Source organism: Acomys russatus, chromosome 19 (assembly GCF_903995435.1).
Source record: "Acomys russatus chromosome 19, mAcoRus1.1, whole genome shotgun sequence".
NCBI classification, from domain to species: Eukaryota; Metazoa; Chordata; class Mammalia; order Rodentia; family Muridae; genus Acomys; species Acomys russatus.
Genome location: NC_067155.1, coordinates 11512823 through 11535966, shown reverse-complemented (window position 1 = coordinate 11535966; position 23144 = coordinate 11512823). Strand labels below are relative to the sequence as shown.

At 55.0% G+C, this 23144-nt stretch overlaps 1 protein-coding gene across 1 annotated transcript; it reads left to right on the top strand.

Moving 5' to 3' along the window:
* The first annotated feature begins 529 nt into the window (after positions 1-529).
* Positions 530-21324, top strand: Dhx34 (DExH-box helicase 34). The gene is made up of 16 exons (XM_051162452.1): positions 530-1325; positions 3076-3387; positions 4236-4490; positions 5319-5421; positions 6786-7003; positions 9777-9951; positions 13231-13424; positions 13867-13968; positions 15271-15498; positions 15904-16077; positions 16379-16496; positions 17948-18054; positions 18927-19211; positions 20041-20217; positions 20448-20583; positions 21159-21324. The coding sequence occupies exons 1-16, from the start codon at positions 600-602 to the stop codon at positions 21290-21292; spliced, it is 3444 nt and encodes a 1147-aa protein (XP_051018409.1). The 5' UTR covers positions 530-599; the 3' UTR covers positions 21293-21324.
* The last annotated feature ends 1820 nt before the right edge of the window (positions 21325-23144 follow it).

Here is a 23144-nt window from a genome sequence, read left to right as displayed (position 1 = left end):
TCCTCCTCCTCCTCCTCCTTTTTTGGTTTTCCAGACAGGGTCTCTCTGTGTAGCCTTGGCTGTCCTGGACTCACTTTGTAGACCTGGCTGGCCTCGAACTCAGAGATCCGCCAGCCTCTGCCTCCCATGAGCTGGGATTAAAGCGTGTGCCACCACACCCAGCCGATTATTCCTTCTTACAAGATTCTCTTGTTGACTGTCCATGTGACCCGTATGTAGTAGCGATCGCTAGTCAAGTGCCTGAAGAGCGGCAGGCTTTCGGTGAATGTTCTAAAAGTGAACGGATGTCATCTCTTTTCTTCTTCCAACATCTAGGACCTAGAAGTCCAGGATGAAGCCCTGTGCCTTCCAGAGATCACTGCAGGAGTCATGAAGGGACTGGTGTGTCCCCAGCTCCTCCAGGCCCCTGGCTACCCACCCTGCCATCCACAGTGGTCCCGAACAAGGAAAGGGAGGATCACTCTTTGAAGACAAAGCGGTTCCTGCCTGCTGGAGATGTTTGGGGGGGGGGCCACAGGGGGGCGGGGAATAGGTGAGAATACCTGGTCCACGTGATCAGAACGGGGGACTACTTCTGTGACAGCTCTGTGATAGGAACCATGCCCCCTCCCAGGACAAGGGAGGGGAGGGACCACCGAGACCATCGCCGAGACCGGGACCACCACCATCGCGCTCCCAGGGAGGAAGAGGCCCCAGAGAAATGGGACTGGAATTGTTCAGAGACCCGTAGCCTCTTGGAAGATGTATTTTTTCGTGATGAAGATTATATCCGTCGTGGTTCAGAGGAGTGCCAGAAATTCTGGGCTTTCTTTGAACGCCTGCAGCGATTCCAGCACCTCAAGACCTCCCGGAAGGAGGAGAAGGACCCTGGTCACCCCAAACATGGCGTCCCCGCTCTAGCTGACCTACCTCGCACTTACGACCCCCGCTACCGCATCAACCTCTCCATCGTAGGCCCAGACACCCGAGGCCGTCAGGGACCCGGCAGGGGGCTGCCCCCCGAAAGGGTGTCGGAGTTCCGTCGGGCACTGCTCCATTACCTGGACTTCCAGCAGAAGCAAGCTTTTGGGCGACTCGCCAAACTGCAGCGCGAGCGGGCTGCGCTTCCCATAGCCCAGTACGGGAAGCGCATCCTGCAGACACTCAAGGAGCACCAAGTGGTGGTGGTGGCCGGTGACACAGGCTGCGGCAAGTCCACTCAGGTGCCCCAGTACTTACTGGCTGCCGGCTTCAGTCACGTGGCGTGCACGCAGCCCCGGAGAATCGCCTGCATCTCACTGGCCAAGCGCGTTGGCTTCGAGAGCCTCAGTCAGTATGGCTCCCAGGTGAGTGGCATGGTGGGTTCCCAGGTTTTCCAGTGAGACTCCAGGGAGCGATAGTCCTCAAGGCTGCATGCATAAAAGTTAACACTGAGGGGCCGGGTGTGGTGGCTCACGCCTTTAATCCCAGCACTCGGGAGGCAGAGGCAGGCGGATCTCTGTGAGTTCGAAGACAGCCTGGTCTATAAAGTGAGTCCAGGACAGCCAAGGCTACACAGAGAAACCCTGTCTCAGAAAAAAAAAAAAAGTTAACACTTAGGCACTGACCCAGAGACGATTCTTCTAGAACGCCTCTCTGCAGATCAGCTTGTACAGGCTACAGATGACAGAGGCAACTAGCATCAACCAGTATAGCACCTTAGAAACGTTTGTTTCCAAACGTTTGTTTGTTTTGTTTTGTGGGAGTGCTGCGTGTTGAACTAGGGTCTCATCCATGCCAAACAGTTGCTGTCAGCTGGCTGCATCCCCGGCCTGTTTCTTTCCTCTAACCTCTAGAATCCTTGGATTTCATTTTGAGACAGTCTTTCACTATGTAGACCAAGCTGACCTCGAACTCACAGAGATCCGCCTGCCTCTGCCTCCCTGAGTGAGGGGATACAAGGCGTGCGCCACCATGCCTGGCAGTCTCTAGGATTCCAATCCCGTCTCTGCCACTCGAACATTTCTGCTGCTGAATTTATAGTGCATATCCCTTCAGCCTTTTCTCCCGTTTGTTCTTCCTGTGGCTGGTGCACTTTGGGTCCTATTTTGAGAATGTTGCCTACTTTCAGGCTACGAGAAAGTACTCCTGCGGGTGGGGGTGGAGTGTGAGGGTAGGGCGATGGTGGCCCACGCCTTTCATCCCAGTGCTCAGGAGGCAGAGGCAGGTGGATCTCTGAGTTCAAGGCCAACCTGGTCTACAAAGCAAGTCTAGGACAGCCAGGGCTACACAGAGAATCCCTGTCTCGAAAAGCAAAAACAATAAAAAAGGTTTAAAAAAAAAAAACTCCAAAACTTCTGCATTCAGAGCCAGAGTTCATTAAGAGTGAGTGTATGGCCGGGCGTGGTGGCGCACGCCTTTAATCCCAGCACTCGGGAGGCAGAGGCAGGCGGATCGCAGTGAGTTCGAGGCCAGCCTGGTCTACAAAGTGAGTCCAGGATGGCCAAGGCTACACAGAGAAACCTTGTCTCGAAAAAACCAAAAAAAAAAAAAAAAAAAAAAAAGAGTGAATGTATGGTGTGTGTGTGTGTGTGTGTGTGTGTGTGTGTGTGTGAGATATGTATGGAGAAGGTGTAGTATAGTGTGAGGTCAGGGTTAAGACGTATTTCTCAGTATTGTTTCAGCTGTCCCTTGAGATAAGTGGCCTTGTTTCCTCGTGTGGAGTCAGGATGGTGGGGTAAGGGTGCCACGAGTTACACACTTACTGCGTGTGTAACAGAGACGTGTTCCTGGTGCATAGTAAGGGGAGCCTTACTCCCCATTACTCTGCTATCAGGAACTGCACCCAGATACTGCCCAAGGTTAAGCACCTGTAAGTCCCGTGCATCCTGGAGGAGGAACTCCAGTCTCTAGGGTGGCCTTGCGTGCCTAGCAGAGCTTGTGTGCCTAGCTGACAAGCCCGCAGACTCCTGTGTGACCCACAGACGCGGCCGGACTTGCATGTTGGACAGGGAGGAGCTCTCGTTCCCCCCCCCCCCCCCATCGCTCATTCCCCCTCACCCCACCAGACTCTCTTCGTCGTGTTTTCTCCTGACACTCTCCTCCCCTCAACCCCAGGTTGGCTACCAGATCCGCTTTGAAAGCACCCGATCAGCAGCTACCAAGATCGTGTTCCTGACCGTGGGGCTGCTCCTCCGCCAGATCCAGCGGGAGCCCAGCCTGCCCCAGTACCAGGTCCTGATCGTGGACGAGGTCCACGAGCGGCACCTCCACAATGACTTCCTGCTGGGTGTCCTGCGGCGCCTGCTGCCCCAGCGGCCTGACCTCAAGGTCATCCTCATGTCCGCCACCATCAACATCTCTCTCTTCTCCAGCTACTTCAGCCACGCTCCTGTGGTGCAGGTGCCGGGGAGGCTCTTCCCCATCACGGTGAGCACCGCCCTGACCTCCAGGGGGTCCCGCAGGGGCTCAGGCTCCTCCCTTCTCACAGCTCTTCCATCTTGCGGGGGGGGGGGGCAGGGGGGGCGAGGGGAGGGGCGCATGGCTCTCATAGGCAGCAGGCTTGAAGCTTTGGGCTGGATGGTCCGTGGCGGGGGGAGGGGGGAGGACTCATCACAGAACCTTTAATCGGCTGTCCCTCCGTCTGCATATCGGATATGTTCTCCCGACATCCGTAGGCACAGTTCAGATGCTGCCATCGCGCAGCGAGGCCCTGCCCTTGTCTGTGTGGTCAAGTGCGCAGACTGGAAGTTTGTGGTTTTGCATGCTCATAAGGGTGTTTCCTAACAAGTCCTGGGTGGTGCCCTCGCTGGCTCAGCTCTTCTTCTTGCCCAGAGTGTGACTTTCTGAGAGCCCAGGTGCTGGCCAGTAGCTTAAAAAACCCCTGGCACCGCCAGTACCCAGAAGCCTTTGTGTCACCTCGATGCTTTTTTTTTTTTTTTCTTCCCGAGACAGGGTTTCTCTGTGTAGCCTTGGCTGTCCTGGACTTGCTTTGTAGACCAGGCTGGCCTCGAACTCACAGCGATCCACCTGCCTCTACCTCCCGAGTACTGGGATTAAAGGCATGGATCACCACACCCGGCTCACCTCAATACTTTTTGACTTCACTATCTCCTCTAAAAGTTATCTACCCTGGGTGTGCCACCTGCCTACTAGTTGTGCTAGTTGTCCCCCACCTCCCACCCCCCACCTCCCCCAGAACCCCATGACCCCATAGTTCCCGCCCCATCATCGCTGTTCCACAGTGACAGCGTGTTTCTGCATGGGCTCTCTCACAGGTAGTGTACCAGCCACAGGAGGCAGAGCAGACAGGGTCCAAGGCTGAGAAGTTGGATCCAAGACCTTTCCTGAGAGTGTTGGAGGCCATCGACAATAAGTACCCCCCGGAGGAACGGGGGGACCTCCTTGTCTTCCTCAGTGGCATGGCAGAGATCAGCACGGTATTGGACGCCGCCCAGGCCTACGCCAGCCTCACTCAGCGCTGGGTGGTGCTGCCTCTGCACAGCGCCCTCTCCGTGGCCGACCAGGACAAGGTATGGGCTCAGCCTACAAAGCGGGGGCAGGTGGGAATCTCTAGGCCAGGAACCAAGTATAGCCACACATAGCACCGGTTGTGTCCCCAAGCCCCAGGTCAGTGGAATTTTATCGGGTTACATAGCTGAATAAACCCAGAATATTTAGCCCTGGTGGGGGGGGGGGGGGTGCTCTTAGGCAGAAGTCAGCAGATTTTCCTGTGAAAGGCCAGAGGGAGCTGTTTTCAGGTTTGTAGGCCATAGGCTCTCTCACTGAGTCCCAGTGAAAATTTTTATTTACAAAGATATGTGGCAGGCTGGCTGTGGCCGTGGCTCTGGTTCTTAGCCACCATGTTTAGCTGTTCCCAAGCACCAAGAGAAGTGCGTGTGCAGAAGGGGCCTTGGTGACAGTGCGAGGAAGTCAGGAGAGATGGGGCTGATGAGGTGGTTGCGGCTTTGCCCTGAGTCTACCAGGGAGCCACAGGAAGGCTCTGAGCAAGGCGGGGGCGTACCGGGAATGGAACCCGGAGGCCAGAGAGCTGAGTGGCTCTGTAGGCTGAGGGCAGAGATGGAAGGCCTGGACTAGGGGAGGGGTCAGGGCTTGGGGAGGGTGAAGGAGTTCAAGGAATGGCTGAGCCGCTCAGGGGCTGAGGAGCTGAGGGAGGGAGGCCCGGGATGACGGCTCAGGCGATGTGTGGAGGGGGAGGTAGGGCACCCGGGAGGGTGCTGAGGCTGTTTCAGGCCATGGGGGCAGTATGTATGCCTGGAATGCCCAGGGGGCCATCCATCAAGGAAGCAGGTCAGTCGGGGTTGAGCTAGTTCCTGATGTGGCCTCCTCCCTCGCCCCAGGTGTTCGATGTGGCCCCAGCTGGAGTACGGAAGTGCATCCTGTCCACCAACATAGCTGAGACTTCAGTCACCATTGACGGGATCCGCTTTGTGGTGGACTCCGGTAAGGATGGCACACAGCGGCCCACGCAGCGCCACGAGGACCCGGCAGAAGCACAGGCATAGTGAGAGAGGCACAGATGTGGCCGCGGAGCCCCGGGCCACCGTAGGGAGGAGCCCAGGCCACACCTCAGTGTCCCCCACATGTTCCAGGCTTACGTCTGTCTGTCCCAGGACCTCCCTGGTGAGAGCTGTCTTCTCTTAGCTATCCTGGCCCCAGCTCTCTCTCTCACCTTGCGCAAGCGTTCACACCTAGTAAGCGGCCCCCCCTGCTTCCACTGCTGGGGGGCAGGGCAGCATTATATTTTAAATCCCTGGTTCTGTTTATTTCCTGTGTTCCCAACTGGAATATCCACTGGAAAGCCAGCCCAGCATAGTTGCTAATATATACCAGAGCCGGCCAGAGGGGCCTTCTCATCGATCCTTTTGTAAGCTGGAAACGGTAACCACCTGTCCTTGGGCTGCAAGGAGGGGTGAACTGGTTCTCTTAGGTGTGCGGGAATATGGTACAGTGTAAATGCCCAGGAGCCTTGGAGCCATGGTGGCATGGCAGGTAAAACATCCCATAATACCATGTATTTGAAGATATTGTTTATTTGTTTGTTTTTGAGACAGGGTTTTTCTGTGTAGCCTTGGCTGTCCTGGACTCACCTTGTAGACCAGGCTGGCCTCGAACTCACATCGATCTGCCTGCCTCCGCCTCCCAAGGGCTATGAAGACATTGTTTAAGTGCCGTTGGTTATTCATGGCATGCTCTTGACTTTGTAGAGTGTGGCAAAGACTGTGAATGCTGTGCAGCAGTGCACTTGGTCCTGGGACACCAGGGCTTTTGCTTGTGGCTGTCTTCCCAGCACCTGTGACCATGCCTGTGCCTGCACGTAGTAGGTGCTTACTTAATCAGTGTGTGGTAGGTGACTGACCATCCGAAAGAGAAAAGATCAGAGGAGGGAAAAAAGGGTAAAAAAGGGGTGTGCACTTCAGCAGAGATGTGCCTTGGCTCCTGGCTTCTGCCCCCAACTTATCCTGAGACTTCGGGGCTGCGGTGGAAAGTGTTGAGTGTGTGACAACAAGGCAGCTCGCTCAGGGCCAGGAAGCAAAATGGGCGGGGGAAGGGGGAAGGCCCACTGACCCCTTTTGACCCAAAGCCCTCCCACCAGTCCTGTGTCTGAAAAGTTGGGGTGCTGCACGTCCTGGGTGTGTGAGCAGAGTGTTGGGGCACAGATGTGGCCACGGAGCCCCAGACCTTCACCACAGGGGCTTGTGGAGAGCGGTGCGTGTGGGCCATGCGAGCATCCAGCAGCTTTTTGCGTGGCTGTGTCACGCACTCAGTGCCCTCCTCACCATCACCCCTGCCTTCTCTCCACCCAGGGAAGGTGAAAGAGATGAGCTATGACCCACAGGCCAAACTGCAGCGGCTGCAGGAATTCTGGATCAGCCAGGCCAGTGCCGAGCAGCGCAAGGGCCGAGCGGGCCGCACGGGGCCCGGTGTCTGCTACCGCCTCTATGCCGAGTCAGACTACGATGCCTTCGCTCCATACCCAGTCCCAGAGATTCGCAGGGTGGCCCTGGACGCGCTGGTGCTTCAGGTGAGGCTTCCTGACCTCGGCTGCCAGGAAGTGGTCCAGAGGGGTTTGACCCAGTCAGGGATGCAGACATCACTCAGAGAGCACACACTCAGGCTGGAGAATTGCTCCTCAGACCCAAGGGCACAGCCTGGAAGCAGATCTCACTGCAAAGTGGCTTTTGACACCATCTTTCTTTCTTTCTTTTTTTTAAAAATATTTATTTGTTTATTATGTATACATTGCTCTGCCTTCTTGTACCCCTGAAGGCCAGTAGAGGGCATAGATCACATTGTAGATGGTTGTGAGCTAATGTGTGGTTGCTGGGAACTGAACTCAGGACCTCTGGAAGAGCAGTCAGTGCTCTTAACCGCTGAGCCATCTCTCCAGCCCCTGACACAAAGTTTCTTAAGACATTTAAGCCATGACCTTTGTCTCGTAGTGCAGCTTTCGGTTTAGTTTTGGGACAGATCCTCTTGGGATGGCTAACAAGCTCTCTTGCTCTTACTCTCAGTGGATCTCTGTGGGTTCCTTTGGAACTTGCTATGTAGCTCAGGCTTGCCCCACCCCTGTGTGTGTGTGTGTGTGTGTGTGTGTGTGTGTGTGTGTGTGTGTGGTTTGAGGTAAAGTTTCTCTATTCTGTAGTCCAGACTATCCTAGAACTCACAGAGATCCACCTGCCTCCGCCTCCTGAGTGCTGGGATTCCAGGCGTGTGAGACCACACCCAGCTCCCCTAGGCTGCCTTTGACTTGCAGCTGCCCTCTTGTCTTTGCCTCCTGGTTGCTGGCATGACCCAGCATGTACCACTCCTCTTCAGGGAACCTCTCATGGGACAAGAGTCTGGAGTGAGAACAGCCAGGCGCAGGACCCTGATACAGGCCCGGCACCACTCAGTTACCTGCCACGTCACCCTTAGGAAGGCCAGGACTTTGTGCATCTGTCACCCAGCACTCAGGAGGCTGAGCAGCAGCTTAGCTGACAAGTGTAGAGCGGCTACCTAGCAGGAGTACAGCCCTTAGCTCCATCCCCAGCACTGGGAAACCCAGCATGGCAGCCACAGCTGTCATCCCAGCACTCCAGAGGTCTAGTCTGAGTGGTCAGGGTCATTTCAGGCTCCATAGCAAGTGGAGCCCAGCTAATCTGTCTTAAAATGGAAAAGTGGGGCGAGCTGGCCATCTGGCTCTGACACCGACCCCTGGCCTCCCACGGGTGAGCCCCCGCTTCATTGTCAAAGATTGAAAGAAAAAGGGGGGAGAAAGCAAGTGAGGTGCCCCCCCACACCTGCCGTGGGGCCCATGCTGCCAGGTGTGTCTGGGGCTGGCAGGAGGCAGTGCCCTTCCTATGGGCATACACTTTGGTGTTCCCCATTATGGTCCAGTTTTAAAGAGGGGGGTTTTGATTGTGACACAACAGATCCTCTGACCCACTGGTGACTTATCCACCTACCACTTAAAATGACAGTGGCTTCCCAGGGGTGATGGTACAAGCCTTGAACCCCAGCCCCTTGGAGTAGATGTAGAGTATGAAGGCAGTCTGGGCTATACAGAGACCCTGTCTCTAGAACCTCGAAAGCACTGGCCAGAGCAGTGTAGGCAATCTAAAGCAAAAAGCCACACACTTCACTTTTGGTTTCTTTCTTACTTTTTTCCCGGTTTTTCAGTGTGTATGTGTGTGTGCACATGTGTGAAAGAGAGCATGTGTGAGAGAGCATGTGTATGAGAGAGAGAATATGTGTGTGCATGCATGTGTGTGTCTGTGTGAGAGAGAGCACATGTGTGTATGAGAGAGAATGTGTGTGAGTGTGCGTGTGTGTCTGTGTGTGTGCATTGTGTGTGTGTGTGTTGAGGCAGGGTCTCACTTTATAGCACAAGCTGGCCTTGAATCAAAATCTCTAGCCTCAACCTCTTGTGTATTAGGATGACACATACTTTACTCATTGGATTTTTTTTTTTTTAAAGATTTATTTATTTATTATGTATACAGTACTCTGGCTGCATGTACACCTACAGGCCAGAAGAGGGCATCAGATCACATTCTCGATGGTTGTGAGCCACCAGGTGGTTGCTGGGAATTGAGCTCAGGACCTCTGGAGGATCAGTCAGTGCCCTTAACCTCTGAGCTATCTCTTCGGCCCATGGATGTTCTTTTTGACAGTGTCAGGGAACAAGGTGGAAGGTAAGATGGCAGGTGGCCAAGTGGCCGGCCAGATCGCCAAGCCCCAGATGGTCCAGGTGGTCTCTCTGAACTCCTGTTACACCTCCTGTTATCCACTCACCAGAGTGGTGCTCGTTCTGTTTGCCAAGATGAGGCCGGTGTTGGGGGTGTTTTGTTACAATTCTCCCCGGTACTGGCTCACCTCCTGGGCCTCTAGATGGATGGGAGTCTTTAGTCTACAAGTGAGAAAAGCACAGTCACACTGTCACAGGCATGTCACCATCCCCTCAGAGGCGGACTGCCCAGCTGAGGAGCAGCCCAAGGATTTTTCTGCTGCGGCGGACTGCTCCAGGCAGTACATCAACTTGGTAGCTCTAGGCTCCTACCCAGCTTCCTGAACCCAGAGAGGGTGTCAGAGGCACTCCGGCCACCGTGTCCCAGGAGGGCTTTCAGGTTGGCCCAATGCAGTTACATGCTTATTGGAAGTCAGATGCTCTAATGGGTTGAGGGATTGCAGATCATCCAATGTAGATCTGTGAGGGAGGCAAACTTCGACACCGTAGACATTTTGGAGTCTGACGAATCCATGTGCCACAGCAGTTCACATGTCTGTCCCCTGAGGGTATTTGCTTCTCCTTTCAGATGAAGAGTATGAGTGTAGGGGACCCACGGACCTTCCCCTTCATCGAACCCCCTCCACCTGCCAGCCTGGAAACTGCCATCCTCTATCTCCGAGACCAGGGGGCCCTGGACAGCTCAGAAGCCCTCACCCCCATCGGGTCTCTGCTGGCCCAGCTGCCGGTGGATGTTGTGATTGGTAAGGATCCCCTGCGGTAGCGCTCACAGACTTGCTCATTCAGAGTGACCCACAGGCACGGCTGGGCCTCCCCAGGACACTCCCTGTCACACTCAGGAGAGTCCAGCACCTGGTGCTGGGATGGGGCAGTGGGCGATGGACACCACACACACAGACCAGGAAAAGGAGTGGTGTACACGGCGGCCTGATGGCGCAGGCGACAGAGAGAGAATGCAGGAGATGGACAGGTGTTGGGAGGGCCAGGCCCTACTGTCACCCAACAGGAAGCTGACAGTTGTGCAGAGATGCAGAGATAAGGGTGGGAGCAGTGTGGGTGGACTGGGCAGAAGTAGCATGTGCCACTTCAGACTCAGCAAAGGGAGATGGGAGAATCCACTTTTTTTTTCCCGAGACAGGATTTTTCTGTTTAGTCTTGGGTGTCCTAGACTTGCTTTGTAGATCAGGCTAGCCTCGAACTCACAGCGATCCTCCTGCCTCTGCCTCCTGAGTGCTGGGATTAAAGGCGAGCGCCACCACACCCGTTGGGAGAATCCATTTTTAATAATTCATTTTACTTAAACACATTCAAAACATGCTCACAGCGTGTAACTGGTATAAAATTATCATAGTATTTGTGTTGTTTCCTTGTGCTAGCCTTGGATGTCCAGTGTGCATTTGGATCAGCCGCATCTCAAGCTCTTGGCAGCCATGTGTGGCTGGCAGCTGCCGTCTTGGACAGATGTGGCAGAAAGGCATGCCAAGCCAAGGGAATAGCCAGTGCAGAGACCCTGTGGTGGGAGCCTTCCCGTGTGGCCTGAGGAAGGCCTGTATGGCTGTCAGAGGAAGAGGGCGGATAAGGTAGGGGGAGCAGGGGACCATAGAAGGCTAAGAAGAGGAAAAACAGGGAACAGCCACTGGGCAGGCCAGTGTGTAGACCACCCAGTAAACAGTGCTCAGTTTCCAGCATCTCGAGTGTGGCCTGCCATAGTGTTAGCCCCCAGCCCCATCATTAAATGCCTCACACAAGAAGTATTCTAGAAGCCAGTGGGACGGTGAAGGGCCAAGCCCCACTTTCACGGGGAGCTCACACGTGCATGGGAGGACAAATCTACTCCTGAGGGGACACAGCGGCCCTGCCTGGGAGGGAAGCAGGTGGCAATTGGGCCAAACGGGCACTCAAGCAGAGGGCTGATGGCAGGCAGGGACAGTGCTGTCTCAGCGAGACGCTTCGGGTGAAGAACTGGAGTGTTTGAGGACAACTCTGCCTTGGGGAGTGGGCAAGTGAACAGAAAACAAAGTGGTCTGCCTGGTGAGACAGGAGGACTTGGTCTGGGACCCAGGGGAGTGTAGCTGGGCTTAGCTATTTCATGGGTTCTTCTTTCCTCTACCCTCTGCACCCCCTTTCTTCTTCCCTTTCAACACTAGATAAGAGAGAGGAAAAAAAAAAGGGGAGAGGAAAAGAAAGAATAAAATCAGGGGTCGGAAAGAGGGCGACATTATCATTAAGCTGTTTCCTGCTGATTAAGGGCTTCAGGCTCCTTGGGGCAAGTTTGGCCTTCACCGGCAGGATACCTAATTTTCTCCTCCTCCTCTTTTTCCTCTTCTTGTTTCTTCTTTGAGCATGACTACTAACAAACCACAACCAGCAATCCACCCTGCCTCTCGGGCCCTCCCATTTGTGTATGGTCCGAAAAGCCCCCAGAATTCCAAGCATCACACAATCGCAGAAACTGTCTGCAGCCAGTGAAATCATGCCTCTGCTAGCGTGTGAGGCAAATCATGGTCAGCTGCTGCAAAGCAGCCCCATAACCCCACACCTAGGATTAAAAAGAAAACATATTCCTATAATATTCCTGTGGGGTTTTTTGTTTGTTTGTTTGTTTGTTTGTTTGTATTGTTTTTGTTTCGATTTTTTAAGACAGTGTTTCTTTGTGTAACAGCTCTGGCTGTCCTGGAACTCACTCTGTAGTCCAGGCTGTCCTCAAACTCATAGCAGTCTGCCTGCCTCTGCCTCCAAAGTGCTGGGATTAAAGGCATGCGCCACCATCTGCCCGGCTTGTTTTGTTTTTAAAGAAACCAAAATTTCAAAATTGTCACTGTAGCGGAGCCTGAGTTGTCTCTGACTCTGCGCTGTGAGGTCTTCGGTGTCCTAAAAAAGATGGGGTGAACCTGTCTCTGCTGTTACCAAGCAGGGAGGGGCATTTGTCCTGAGGGGTTGGGCCCACGAACTCTGACCTGTGTGACACAGCATCAGTACCCACCCTCTCAAGGCAGTGATCCCATTGCAGGCGCTAATAGTGGGCGTGAACATGACCCAAGGGCAAGATGAAAGTACCTGACTGAGCAAGAACTGCTGGAGAGACCACTTTCTCAGATCCACCTGCTTCTCTGTAGAGCCTGTCTCTGCTCTGTCCTGGTGGCCCTGTTTTGTCATCGGATGTGTCAAGTGGGCTGGCCCTTCCTCTTGCTCGGTCTGAGTCATCCCCTGTACCTCACTTTTCCTGACTCATGATGTTCCCTTTCCACCACAGCCCACATTTTGCCACCTCAGCAGGGCCACCCCCACACCACTGCCCACATCTGTGGCCAGTGGTTTGAATATCTTGTGAGTATCTTTCCTAATCCCAGCAGCGCAGGCCAGAGAGGCTGGGTGCTGCGGTCTCTGAGACCTCCAGTGGCTCAGCAGGCGGCTGGTTTTGTCTGTTTGGAAGGAGTTCAGGCTAAAGTGTAGGAATCAGAGCTGATGGGGTCAGGCCTCTGGTCCTTATTGGGATAGGCAAGGAAGCAGGCTCAGCCCCCTTTCTCCTCCTCCTCCTCCTCCCCCCCTCCTAGAACTAAATGAAGACTGAAGCCAGTCTCACTCTGCTGTGGGCACAGTCCGCACCAGGACAGACCAGGGCAGGCTGTGTGCAGGTTTCACTCAGGGAGGAGAGCAGTGGCCTGGGAGGCCATTGTGAGTACACGGGTAGCGCAAAACTGCATCCAGCACCGAATCTCAGCCTGTGGGTCTGAATCTGTCCATCTGGTTCCCGATGGCTCTTTGTTTTTGTTTTGTTTTGTTCATTTGTTTTTGAGACAGGGTTTCTCTGTGTAGCCTTGGCTGTCCTGGACTAACTTTGTAGACCAGCCTGGCCTCGAACTCAAAGCGATCCTCCTGCCTCTGCCTCCCGAGTGTTGGTATTAAAGGCATGCACCACCACATCTGTTGATGGCTCTTTGTGAGCAAGGGAGAAGGAGGTGAGCTCAGGGCTTCGGGGAGGATGCTTTCCCCAGGCTTAGCTCAGCCCCTGCCACCCACAGGGAAGATGCTGATCCTTGGCTCCATGTTCAGCCTGGCAGAGCCAGTGCTCACCATTGCCGCCGCCCTCAGCGTCCAGTCACCATTCACCCGCAGTGCCCAGAGCAACTTGGACTGCGCCACGGCCCGGCGGCCCCTGGAAAGTGACCAGGGTGACCCTTTCACGCTGTTCAATGTCTTCAATGCCTGGGTGCAGGTGAGGCTGGGCTGGGCGCCTCTGTCATTCAACCCAGCTGGGGAATCTTGTAGCTATAGTGCTTTGTGTTTCTGAGGCCTGCATCTACCCAAGGAATCCCTCATCCCCACCGTCCAGCCTGGGATCCACAGGGAGCTTGGGATTGCCAAAGCCCTACAGAAGCCAGTGCTGTCTAGAGGAAAGCCATCCTCCTTGGGGGACATCGTGTACCCAGTCCACCAGTACTGAGTCCTCCCCAGTGGCAGTTTTGAGTCAGGACTAAAGCACCTCACCCAGTGCGTGCTGTCTGGGTGCTCCTATGGGAGGTTAGCAGAGTCTCTGAGAGCGCCACCCCCCCCCCCCACCCTGCATCCCGCCCCTGCCTCAGAGCCTCTTGTGTTGGGGCTCCCTCCCCGAGCTGCTGTCCAGGCCACTGACTCTGAGGTGTCTGCCCCTCAACCAGGTGAAATCTGAGCAGAGTGGCAACTCTCGCAAGTGGTGCCGCCGCCGGGGCGTGGAGGAGCATCGGCTGTACGAGATGGCCAACCTGCGGCGGCAGTTCAAGGTGAGGACCAGACTCTTCCTGGTGACCAGGGCCCCACCACATCACTGTTCCAGAAGACAAGCAGGACTGGGGTAGCCTGGGCAAGGTGGCAAAAACGTGGACCTTGAGGCGGGGTTCGTGGGGAAGGTGCACGGGTCATTGGCTGTATGGCATAATGATGGAAAAGCCCCCTCTCCTGCTTCTACCCTTTGCCCCAGGGTGCTGAGCTGCACTGTTACCATGTTCTGACAGTGTGGCTGCGGGCATCATCCCCTCCCCTTCCCACCTCCGCCCCCCCCCCACCCCCGCCACTGTCCCTTGGCCTTTAGCTTAGCCCTGGAAACTGGAAGGTGAAAGTGGCGCCACTTTTGCAAGCTCAGTGAGTCCCAGTGAACATATTGTACGTAGCTTGCCAGGCGCTGCGTGACGTGCTTGTGGGTGGCTGTGTGGGCAGTCACTGTGGTCGCTGGAGGTGAGTGAGGACAGAGCACATGCCCTCCATCCTGAACTCGGATTCCACCGGCTCGTGGCTTTTGTTCTGTGTGTGTGTGTGTGTGTGCGCGCGCGCGCGAGCGCGCGCGCATGCGTCTCTCCATCGCTTACAGGGAGCTCAGATGCGTTGTTTTGCGGTGGTCCAGCAGCGTCTGGAGTGTGGGGACCACAGGAGTTCCTGGGGGTAGGAATCTATGGCCTTGAGGGCAGGTGGGCCAGATGAGGCTCAGAAACCTTTCCAGAGTTCCAGTGTTGGGCTCAGTCCTTTCTTCTCCATACCTGCGGCGTCTAGAGCTGGGGTCCCACGCTTGTCGGTCTTGAACAGCTTGCTAGGTAAAGACCTTATCACTGAGGGGAAACTCCCAGGCCCTCTTTTTTTCATAGAGCCTTATTAAGTAGCCCAGGCTGGCCTCAAACCCATGATCCTCCTGCCTCAGCCTCTTGAGTGCCAGGATTACCGGTGTGCATGGCCACGTCGACAGGTTCCCAGGCACAGCCCGGCTGTGAGAGGAATCTTCTGGGGCCAGAGGACCCTCTCCAGCCCTCAAGTGAGCCTGCAGGCAGCTCTGGGAGCAGCTGCTGTGACCCTCCTGTGAACCATCTGTGCCTGATCAGGTGTGCCTGGGCTAACTAGTAACAAGCCGTCCTCAGGGCGCGAAACTGACCCTCTCAATCCCAGGCCCTGCAGGGGGCACTGAGGTACCCTCACTTTGCACTGAGGAGAGCACTGATGGGGGGGAAAAGTTTCCTATACCAGCCGGTGAGCCTGTGTCAGCCTCAGCACCCACTCGTTGACTGTGCCCACTTAACCTGTGCCCTTCCTGTCCTCAGGAGCTGTTGGAGGATCACGGGTTGCTGAGTGGGACCCAGGCAGTGGCCCCAGGGGACAGCTACAGTCGGCTGCAGCAGCGCCGAGAGCGCAGGGCCCTGCACCAGCTGAAGAGGCAGCATGAGGAGGGTGGGAGCCGTAGGCGCAAGGTGCTGAGGCTGCAGGAGGAGGACGGCTGCTCCAGCGACGAGGGCTCTGCCTCCCAGGGGGCCGACAGCGTTGACATCCAGGTGGGGCAGCCAGATACTGGCTCAGGGACACGAAGGGGCATGTGACACAAGAGGCACAACCCTCCCCCCCAAAAGACCCAAGAGATGTGTTGGCCTTGCCCTCACTTTGGATGATTTTCACAGCCCCTCCCAACCCATACATCCTAGCATAGCACCTTCCAGAGCAAAGGGTGTGGGTGGGGGAATCCCCCAGAGTGGCCACCCATCCTTGTCTTTTTTTGTTTGTTTGTTTGTTTGTTTGTTTTTTGAGACAGGGTTTCTCTGTGTAGCCTTGGTTGTCCTGGACTCACTTTGTAGACCAGGCTGGCCTCGAACTCACAGCGATCCGCCCGCCTCTGCCTCCCGAGTGCTGGGATTAAAGGCGTGCGCCACCACCGCCCGGCTCCTCCATCCTTGTCTTTACAGGATGTGAAGTTTAAGCTTCGGCACAACCTGGAGCAGCTGCAGGCGGCCGCCAGCTCAGCCCAGGACCTGACCCGGGACCAGCTGGCTCTACTCAAGCTGGTGCTGGGGCGGGGCCTCTATCCACAGCTGGCTGTGCCCGATGCATTCAACAGTGGGCGCAAGGACTCGGACCAGGTGGGGTTCCTTCTTGTTTTTTTTTTGTCTGTCACTTAACTGAGCACCTGCTGTGTTCTGGGAACTTAGTGTGACCGAAGGACCCTTGGCTTTGTCCTTGGGCTGCTCTGCACACTAGCCATGGGGCACAGGAACTGGAGGAGAGCAAGGCGGTGGTGGGTCCGACCCAGTTTGGGCAGGAGTCCGGAGAACTTTGTGGATCTGAGAGCAGTCATGAAGGAAGGACCTTGTCCCAGGGGAGGAGAAGAGGGGACTGGAGGTCCGAGGCCTCTGTTCCAGCTCTTGCCTTCGGCCTCTGCAGATTTTCCACACCCAGGCCAAGCAGGGCACCGTGCTGCACCCCACTTGTGTCTTCGCCAACAGCCCCGAGGTATTGCACACGCAGGGACCGGAAGCCTCAGGCCGCGAAGGGAGCCAAGGTACAGTGACCCTGGTGGCACGTGAGAGATGGCGACTCCACAAGCTCAGGTCCCTCACTCGGGTATTCCCCAGGGCTCCCTCTCACACCTTGGCCTGCTGAGCTTCTGTCCAGCCTGTGAAAGCCTCAGCTTGGCCCCTGAGGGAGGCTCCCCAACTTTTGTACAGAGCCACAGGGGTCCCTGCAGCCTGACTGCATGCTCAGAAGACAGCCAGGCTACGGTGGCGTGGCAGGGTCAAGGGCAGAATCAGCTTTGTTAGCCACCATGACCGGGTCCGCAGTCCTCTCTGCCGCTAGCATTTCCTTCCTCCCTTTCTGTTGCTGTTGCTGCGGCATTAGACATGGACCCCAAAGCCTCACACAAGCGAGGCAGTGCCCTACTCAGCTACGCCTCAGCTCCTCTTTTCCTCCATTTTGAAATTTTCCAGTCATACAAAGGTAGTGACAAGCCCTGGGTGACCTCAACCATGCTTCGTCAGCCTTGTTTGTTTGTTCTGTCCTCTCACTCCCTAACTTTCCTGAGTGAGCAACGTGTTCACTTTTTCCTCTTCAGTGTTTGCTGGAGCATTGTGGTTTGTTTGTTTGTTTACATCTAAATTTTGCATTTATTATTATGTTATTTTACATATATATTTTTTACATATAAATTTTACATTTATTATTATGTTTATATATATATATTTGAGACAGGGTTTCTCTGTGTAGCCTTGCCTGTCCTAGACTCACTTTGTAGACCAGGTTGGCCTTGAACTTGCAGTGATCCACCTGCCTCTGCCTCCTGAGTGCTGGGATTACACTATAGTAATGTTTTTACATTTCCTTACTTTGTGTATGTTTGAGAGCACACATGTCACTGCATGCATGTGGAGGTCAGAGGTCAGCCTACAGGAGTCACTTCTCCTTCTACCACGTAGGTTCTAGGAATTAAGCTTAGGTTGTCAGGCTTGGCAGCAAGCACCTCCCCAGCCCTTGCTGGGGGTACATTAAAGCTCATGCCATATAATAATGGGACCGTTGTGTCAGGACACTGCTGATGACCCCGTCAAGTCAAAGTAGATAACAGTTCCTTAGTGTCAGGCTGTATCCAAAAGCTCATAGGCCGTGGCAGAGTGTTTATAGTAAGCTGAACTTGTCTCACACTGAGGGTGTGCCTTGTCACGATGGGCCTGGAGTGACGGACAGGTGGCCATGGGTGTTGGAGTTGGTCAGAGAGGCCTGAGCTGCCTCTTTCACCTTTCTTTTTCTTTTCTTTTCCTTTCTTTCTTTCTTTCTTTTCTTTTTTTTTTTTTTTTTTTTTTTTTTGAGACAGGTTTTTCTGTGTCACCTTGGCTATCCTAGACTTGCTTTGTAGACCAGGCTGGCCTCGAACTCACAGCAATCCGCCTGCCTCTGCCTCCTGAGTGCTAGGATTAAAGGCGTGCGCCACCATGCCCTGTTTCTTTCACCTTTCAGATGGCAAGGACCAAATGAGCTGCAAGCACCAACTGCTGGCCTTCGTCTCCCTGCTGGAGACCAACAAGCCATACCTGGTGAACTGTGTCCGCATCCCGGCCCTGCAGGTAGGCTTCTGCCCTGACTCAGGCTGGACAGCGGCCTAGATGAGCCGCACTGGCGGCTGTCATGGTCTGGCTGCTGCTGTGGGTGGTTCTCATTCGTGGCTCTGTTCCATGGTTACTTGTTGAGTGCCTAGCACTGTCCCTAGCAACCACTGGCATACTGAGGAGCCACGCCTTCTCCTGCCCTCCTGGCCTCACAGGTCAGGGAAGCCAGTCCTTCAGGTCAATACCTGCAATCCCAGTAGGCGCCTCATGAAGCCAGGCTGGGTTATTTTAGATTGTGGTTTTTCTGTTTTGTTTTGTCTTGTTTTTGAGACAGGGTTTCTCTGTGTAACAGCTCTAGCTGTCCTAGAACTCTCTGTAGACCAGGCTGGCCTTGAACTCACAGCGATCCACCTGCCTCTGCCTCCCGAGTGCTGGGATTAAAGGCGTGCGCCACCACGCCCTGCTGGGCTGGCTTTGTGTTGCTCACCGTGTCTCCAGCGTGGCCCCAATCACGGCAGAGGAGGCCCGAAGGATTGTGGGTGGTTCTATTGCGTAGACAGGGGGAGGCGGACAGGTGGATGGGAGGAGAACAGGGAGGTGTGGGTGGGTAGGTAGGCAGACAGGTGATGGGTGCACAAGTGGGGGATGGACAGGGAGACGGATGGATGGATGGATGGATGGATGGATGGACAGGTGGATGGGCAGATATATGGGATAGATTAGTGGGGAACACTGGATAAAGTGATGGGCAGATGAGGCACGAACAGGTCAGTGCATTGACTGGACAAGCAAGTGGACAGTAGGCAGGGTCACAGCCAGGTGGAGGTGCTCTGAGCCGGCACCCTAAGCCGCACAGCTGCTCCCCAGCTCCCCACTCTTGCCTCTTCCAGTCCCTCCTGCTGTTCAGTCGCTCCATTGACACCAACGGTGACTGCTCCCGCCTGGTGGCTGATGGGTGGCTGGAGCTGCAGCTCGCAGACAGCGAGAGTGCCGTCCGGCTCCTGGCAACATCCCTGCGGCTCCGTGCCCACTGGGAAAGTGCCTTGGACCGGCAGCTGGCCCGCCAGGCCCAGCGAAGGAAGCTAGCTCAGGAGGAAGAAGTGGAGCCTCCAGCAGTCGGCCCTCAGGAGGTGGCTGCTCTGAGCCGGGAGCTGCTGCAGTTCATGGCGGCCAAGGTACTGTGTGGCCAGAAGGGGACATCACTTAGTGGGGGCTGACTTCTTTTTTTTTTTTTTTTTTTTTTTTTTTGGTTTTTCAAGACAGGGTTTCTCTGTGTAGCCTTGGCTGTCCTGGACTTGCTTTGCAGACCAGGTTGGCCTCGAACTCACAGTGATCCTCCTGCCTCTGCCTCCCAAGTGCTGGGAATAAAGGCGTGTGCCACCACCACCAAAAAAGTGGAGGCTCACTTAAGGATTTTCAGTTCAAAGAGGCTAAGTGGCTGGTAAAGGGAGGCACTAGTATTTGGCTCCGGGGCCGTGTTGTTAGACACCGCCCTGTGCCACCCACTAGGCAGGTGATGCATGCCTTCTGCATGCGTGGTGTGAGCTAAGGATACGTGGGGTGTGAGGACCCAGGTGTCCCCTGTGAGGACCAAGGGGAAGATGTAGGTAAATCGGACTGTGGTCGTGCCCTTAGGTGGGAACACACCGCTGCTCCCACTTCTGCCTCTGGGGAGCTCAGGAAGAGGGGTGAATCCAGGCTGACTTCAGGGAGTGGGGCATGAGGATGGGCCTAGGCGGTTGGGGAAAGTGGACCAAGCCTCAGACACCTTGCAGGAGGGCCAAGGTGGCTAAGGGCCGGCTGTGGTCTCATTGTGGTGATGGACCAGAGGGAGAGACTGGGAAGGGCAGTTGGAGGGGCCGGTGGGGCTACAGAGGCCTGAAAGCAAGTCGTGAGTGGTTTAGGCTGGTAGTTGCATCCCACAAAGTCCAAGGGAGGGCGTTAGGCAGAGGTGGCTCTGGGCGTGCCCACCCCATCTCCATTTCTGCTCTCCTTTTTCCGCAGGTTCCATACAGCCTCCGAAGGCTCACTGGGCTCGAAGCCCAGAACCTCTATGTGGGACCCCAGACCATCACGACTGCCCCTAGTCTGCCTGGCCTCTTTGGAAATTCTACCCTGACCCCACACCCCACCAAGGGGGGCTACGCTGTCTCCGATTTTCTCACCTACAACTGCCTCACGGTGAGTGTGGCCACTTGCTGCCTGGAGCCCTCCACCCCCCCACCCCCCCCCCCCCAAACCACCCCCCCTACACACACACTGCTCTGGACGTAGGCGGTTGGAAGCTCCAGGCCCACCTGGCAACCGCAGTCTCAGTCAGGCTAAACTTCCGAATGAGTTGCTGCCCTGAAAGGTCTGGGAGGCTCCCAGCTGGTGAAACATGCATCCTAACACCTTCTCCTCCATCGTAGAGTGACACTGACCTGTACAGTGACTGTCTGCGTTCCTTCTGGACCTGCCCGCACTGCAGCCTGCACATGCCGTTCACACCCCTGGAGCGCATTGCTCATGAGAACACCTGCCCTGAGGCACCGAGGGATGGTCCAGGCAAGTCCGTGTGTATATGTGTGTGTCTGTGTGTGTTTGTCCTGTGCCAAGCATGATGTTTTTTTTTTTTTTTTTTTTTTTTTAATGAGACAGGGTTTCTCTGTGTAGCCTGGCTGTCCTGGACTCACTTTGTTTTTGTTTGTTTTGGTTTTGGTTTTTTGAGACAGGGTCTCTCTGTGTAGCCTTGGCTGTCCTGGACTCACTTTGTAGACCAGGCTGGCCTCGAACTCACAGAGATCCGCCTGCCTCTGCCTCCCTGAGTGCTGGGATTACAGGCGTGCACCACCGCCCAGCAAGCATGGTGCTTTAAACCACTGCCCATCACACATTGCTTCCTATGTCTGACCCCTGGCCCTGGCTGGGACCACGCATGATCCTTGAAGCCCAGCCACGGGAGGGAGGACCTGGACAGCCAGCTCTTTACCTCTCATTTGTCTTCCTCTAAAGTGGCTGTTGTGTCACATCTGCCACAGTGCCACAGGGAGAAGACAGTGTGCCCCAAATGCTGGGGCAGCCTGGCTCACAGGAAGGTACCAGGGGAGGGTGGGAGCCATAGTCACCCCATTCCTTCACAGGGTCTGAGGATGCTGCTCCTGCACCGCCACAGAAGACATCAGCCCTGCAGAGGCCCTACCACTGCCAGGTGTGCGGGGAGGATTTCCTCTTCACTCCCACTGAGGTGCTGAGACATCGCAGGCAGCACGTGTGAGCCAGAGCTGCATGGCCGGAGCTTCCTGGGCGCCCCCCAAGTTGAGGGGGAGGGCAGCAGTGGGTCTGTGCAAATAAAATAAGTCTTTTTTTCCTTTTTATTAGTTCATTCATATTACATCTCAATAGTTAGCCCATCCCTTGTATCCTCCCATTCCTTCCTCCCTCTCGCTTTCCCCCTACTCCCCTCCCCTATGACTGTGACTGAGGGGGACCTCCTCCCCCTGTATATGCTCATAGGGTATCAAGTCTCTTCTTAATCAGTATTTGCTTCTGAACCAGTGCTTCCCCGTGGGAGGAGCCACAGCCTTGGTCTCTTTCATGCGTTTGCACCCCTGAGGGACAGGTCAGGCGAGGGAGCCACACTGAGGCTGCTGGTGTGCAGCATCCCAGAGCCTAGCTGCTCTCCCTCGAGGCCCCTCAGTCTACTGCCCCAGGTTTGGCCTTCCACTTGGGTCTCTGAAAGTTCCAAGTAAAGATGGGGGATGGAGTTAATGCTCATGTGGGACCATGGGCTACATCTGGAGATGCCTGCCTAGCCTCTTGCAGCCTCTCGAGTCTGAGGTGGAACCCAGCTGTGGTAAATCACTTCTGTATTGCTATGACTTCCGTCCTGGGTGGAAACGGCATAAGGGGCAAAGTTTTTTTTGTTTTTGTTTTTAATATTTATTTATTTATTTATTTATTAGTTATACATATTCTGCTCACATGTACACCTGCAGGCCAGAAGAGGGCACCAGATCTCATTGTAGATGGTTGTGAGCCATCAGGTGGTTGCTGGGAATTGAACACAGGAGCTTTGGAAGAATAGACAGTGCTCTTAACCTCTGAGCCATCTCTCTAGCCCCAGGGACAAAGGGTTTTTGACCACATACTTCACTGCAGACTAGGAAGCAAGAGACTAGGACAGGAGAGAGAGATGAGCCCTCTAAGGGCTGTACCCAGAAACTTTCATCAGCCAGGTCCTATCCCATGAAGGTTCCATAGCGGTCCACAACAATGTCTTCAGTCCTACCCCCACGCCTACCCCCACTCCCTGCCCGAGATGCCTCAGTTGGCAAAGTGCCTGCCCCTCAGGAGTGTGGATTCCAGACTGCATATAGAAGCTGAGCCTAGCATCAGCAGTCTAACTGCAGTGCGGAGCTAGGCCTGGAGGCAGGTGGGTCAGCCAGCCTAGCCCAAGACCTTGTCTCAAACAAGGTGGAGGGAGATTAAGGAAGATACCTGGCACCAGCCTTAATACACACAGACACATGTGCGCGCGCACACATGCACATCTGTGCACACATATGTATACTACACGCACAAACAATGCAGGCAGAGCAGATGTGGTCAACTCAATGGGGCACTTTCTTTGTTTTGATTTGTTTGGTTTGGTTTGGTTTTTCGAGACAGGGTTTCTCTGTGTAGCCTTGGCTGCCCTGAACTTGCATTGTAGACCAGACTGGCCTTGAACTCACAGGGATCTACCTGCCTCTGCCTTCCGAGTGTTGGGATTAAAGACTTTCTTGAAAGACAGTCTACACTGCAACCGGGTCAGGGTTGCTTCTCTCGTCTGTTTGAAAGAAGCGAGATAGGATGGGTTATTGTCTTAGGGCTGCAGGGGGGTGGGGGTGGTAGCAGGAGCCACTGGAGGCTGTGGGGGTGTGAAGGCAACTGATTATCCGTAGGGGCACCCAGGAAGCTTGGACTGGGAATGGAGCGGCCTGAGGTCCCTATGGCCTTTTGCCCAAGAGGGTCCATGGCCTCTCAAATCAGTTTGAGCCAGTTAGAGCCATTCACTCAAGAGGAAATAGACTGAAGAGCTCTGTCTTTTGTTGGTGACAGAACGGTGCTGCTGTGTGTCACCCTCC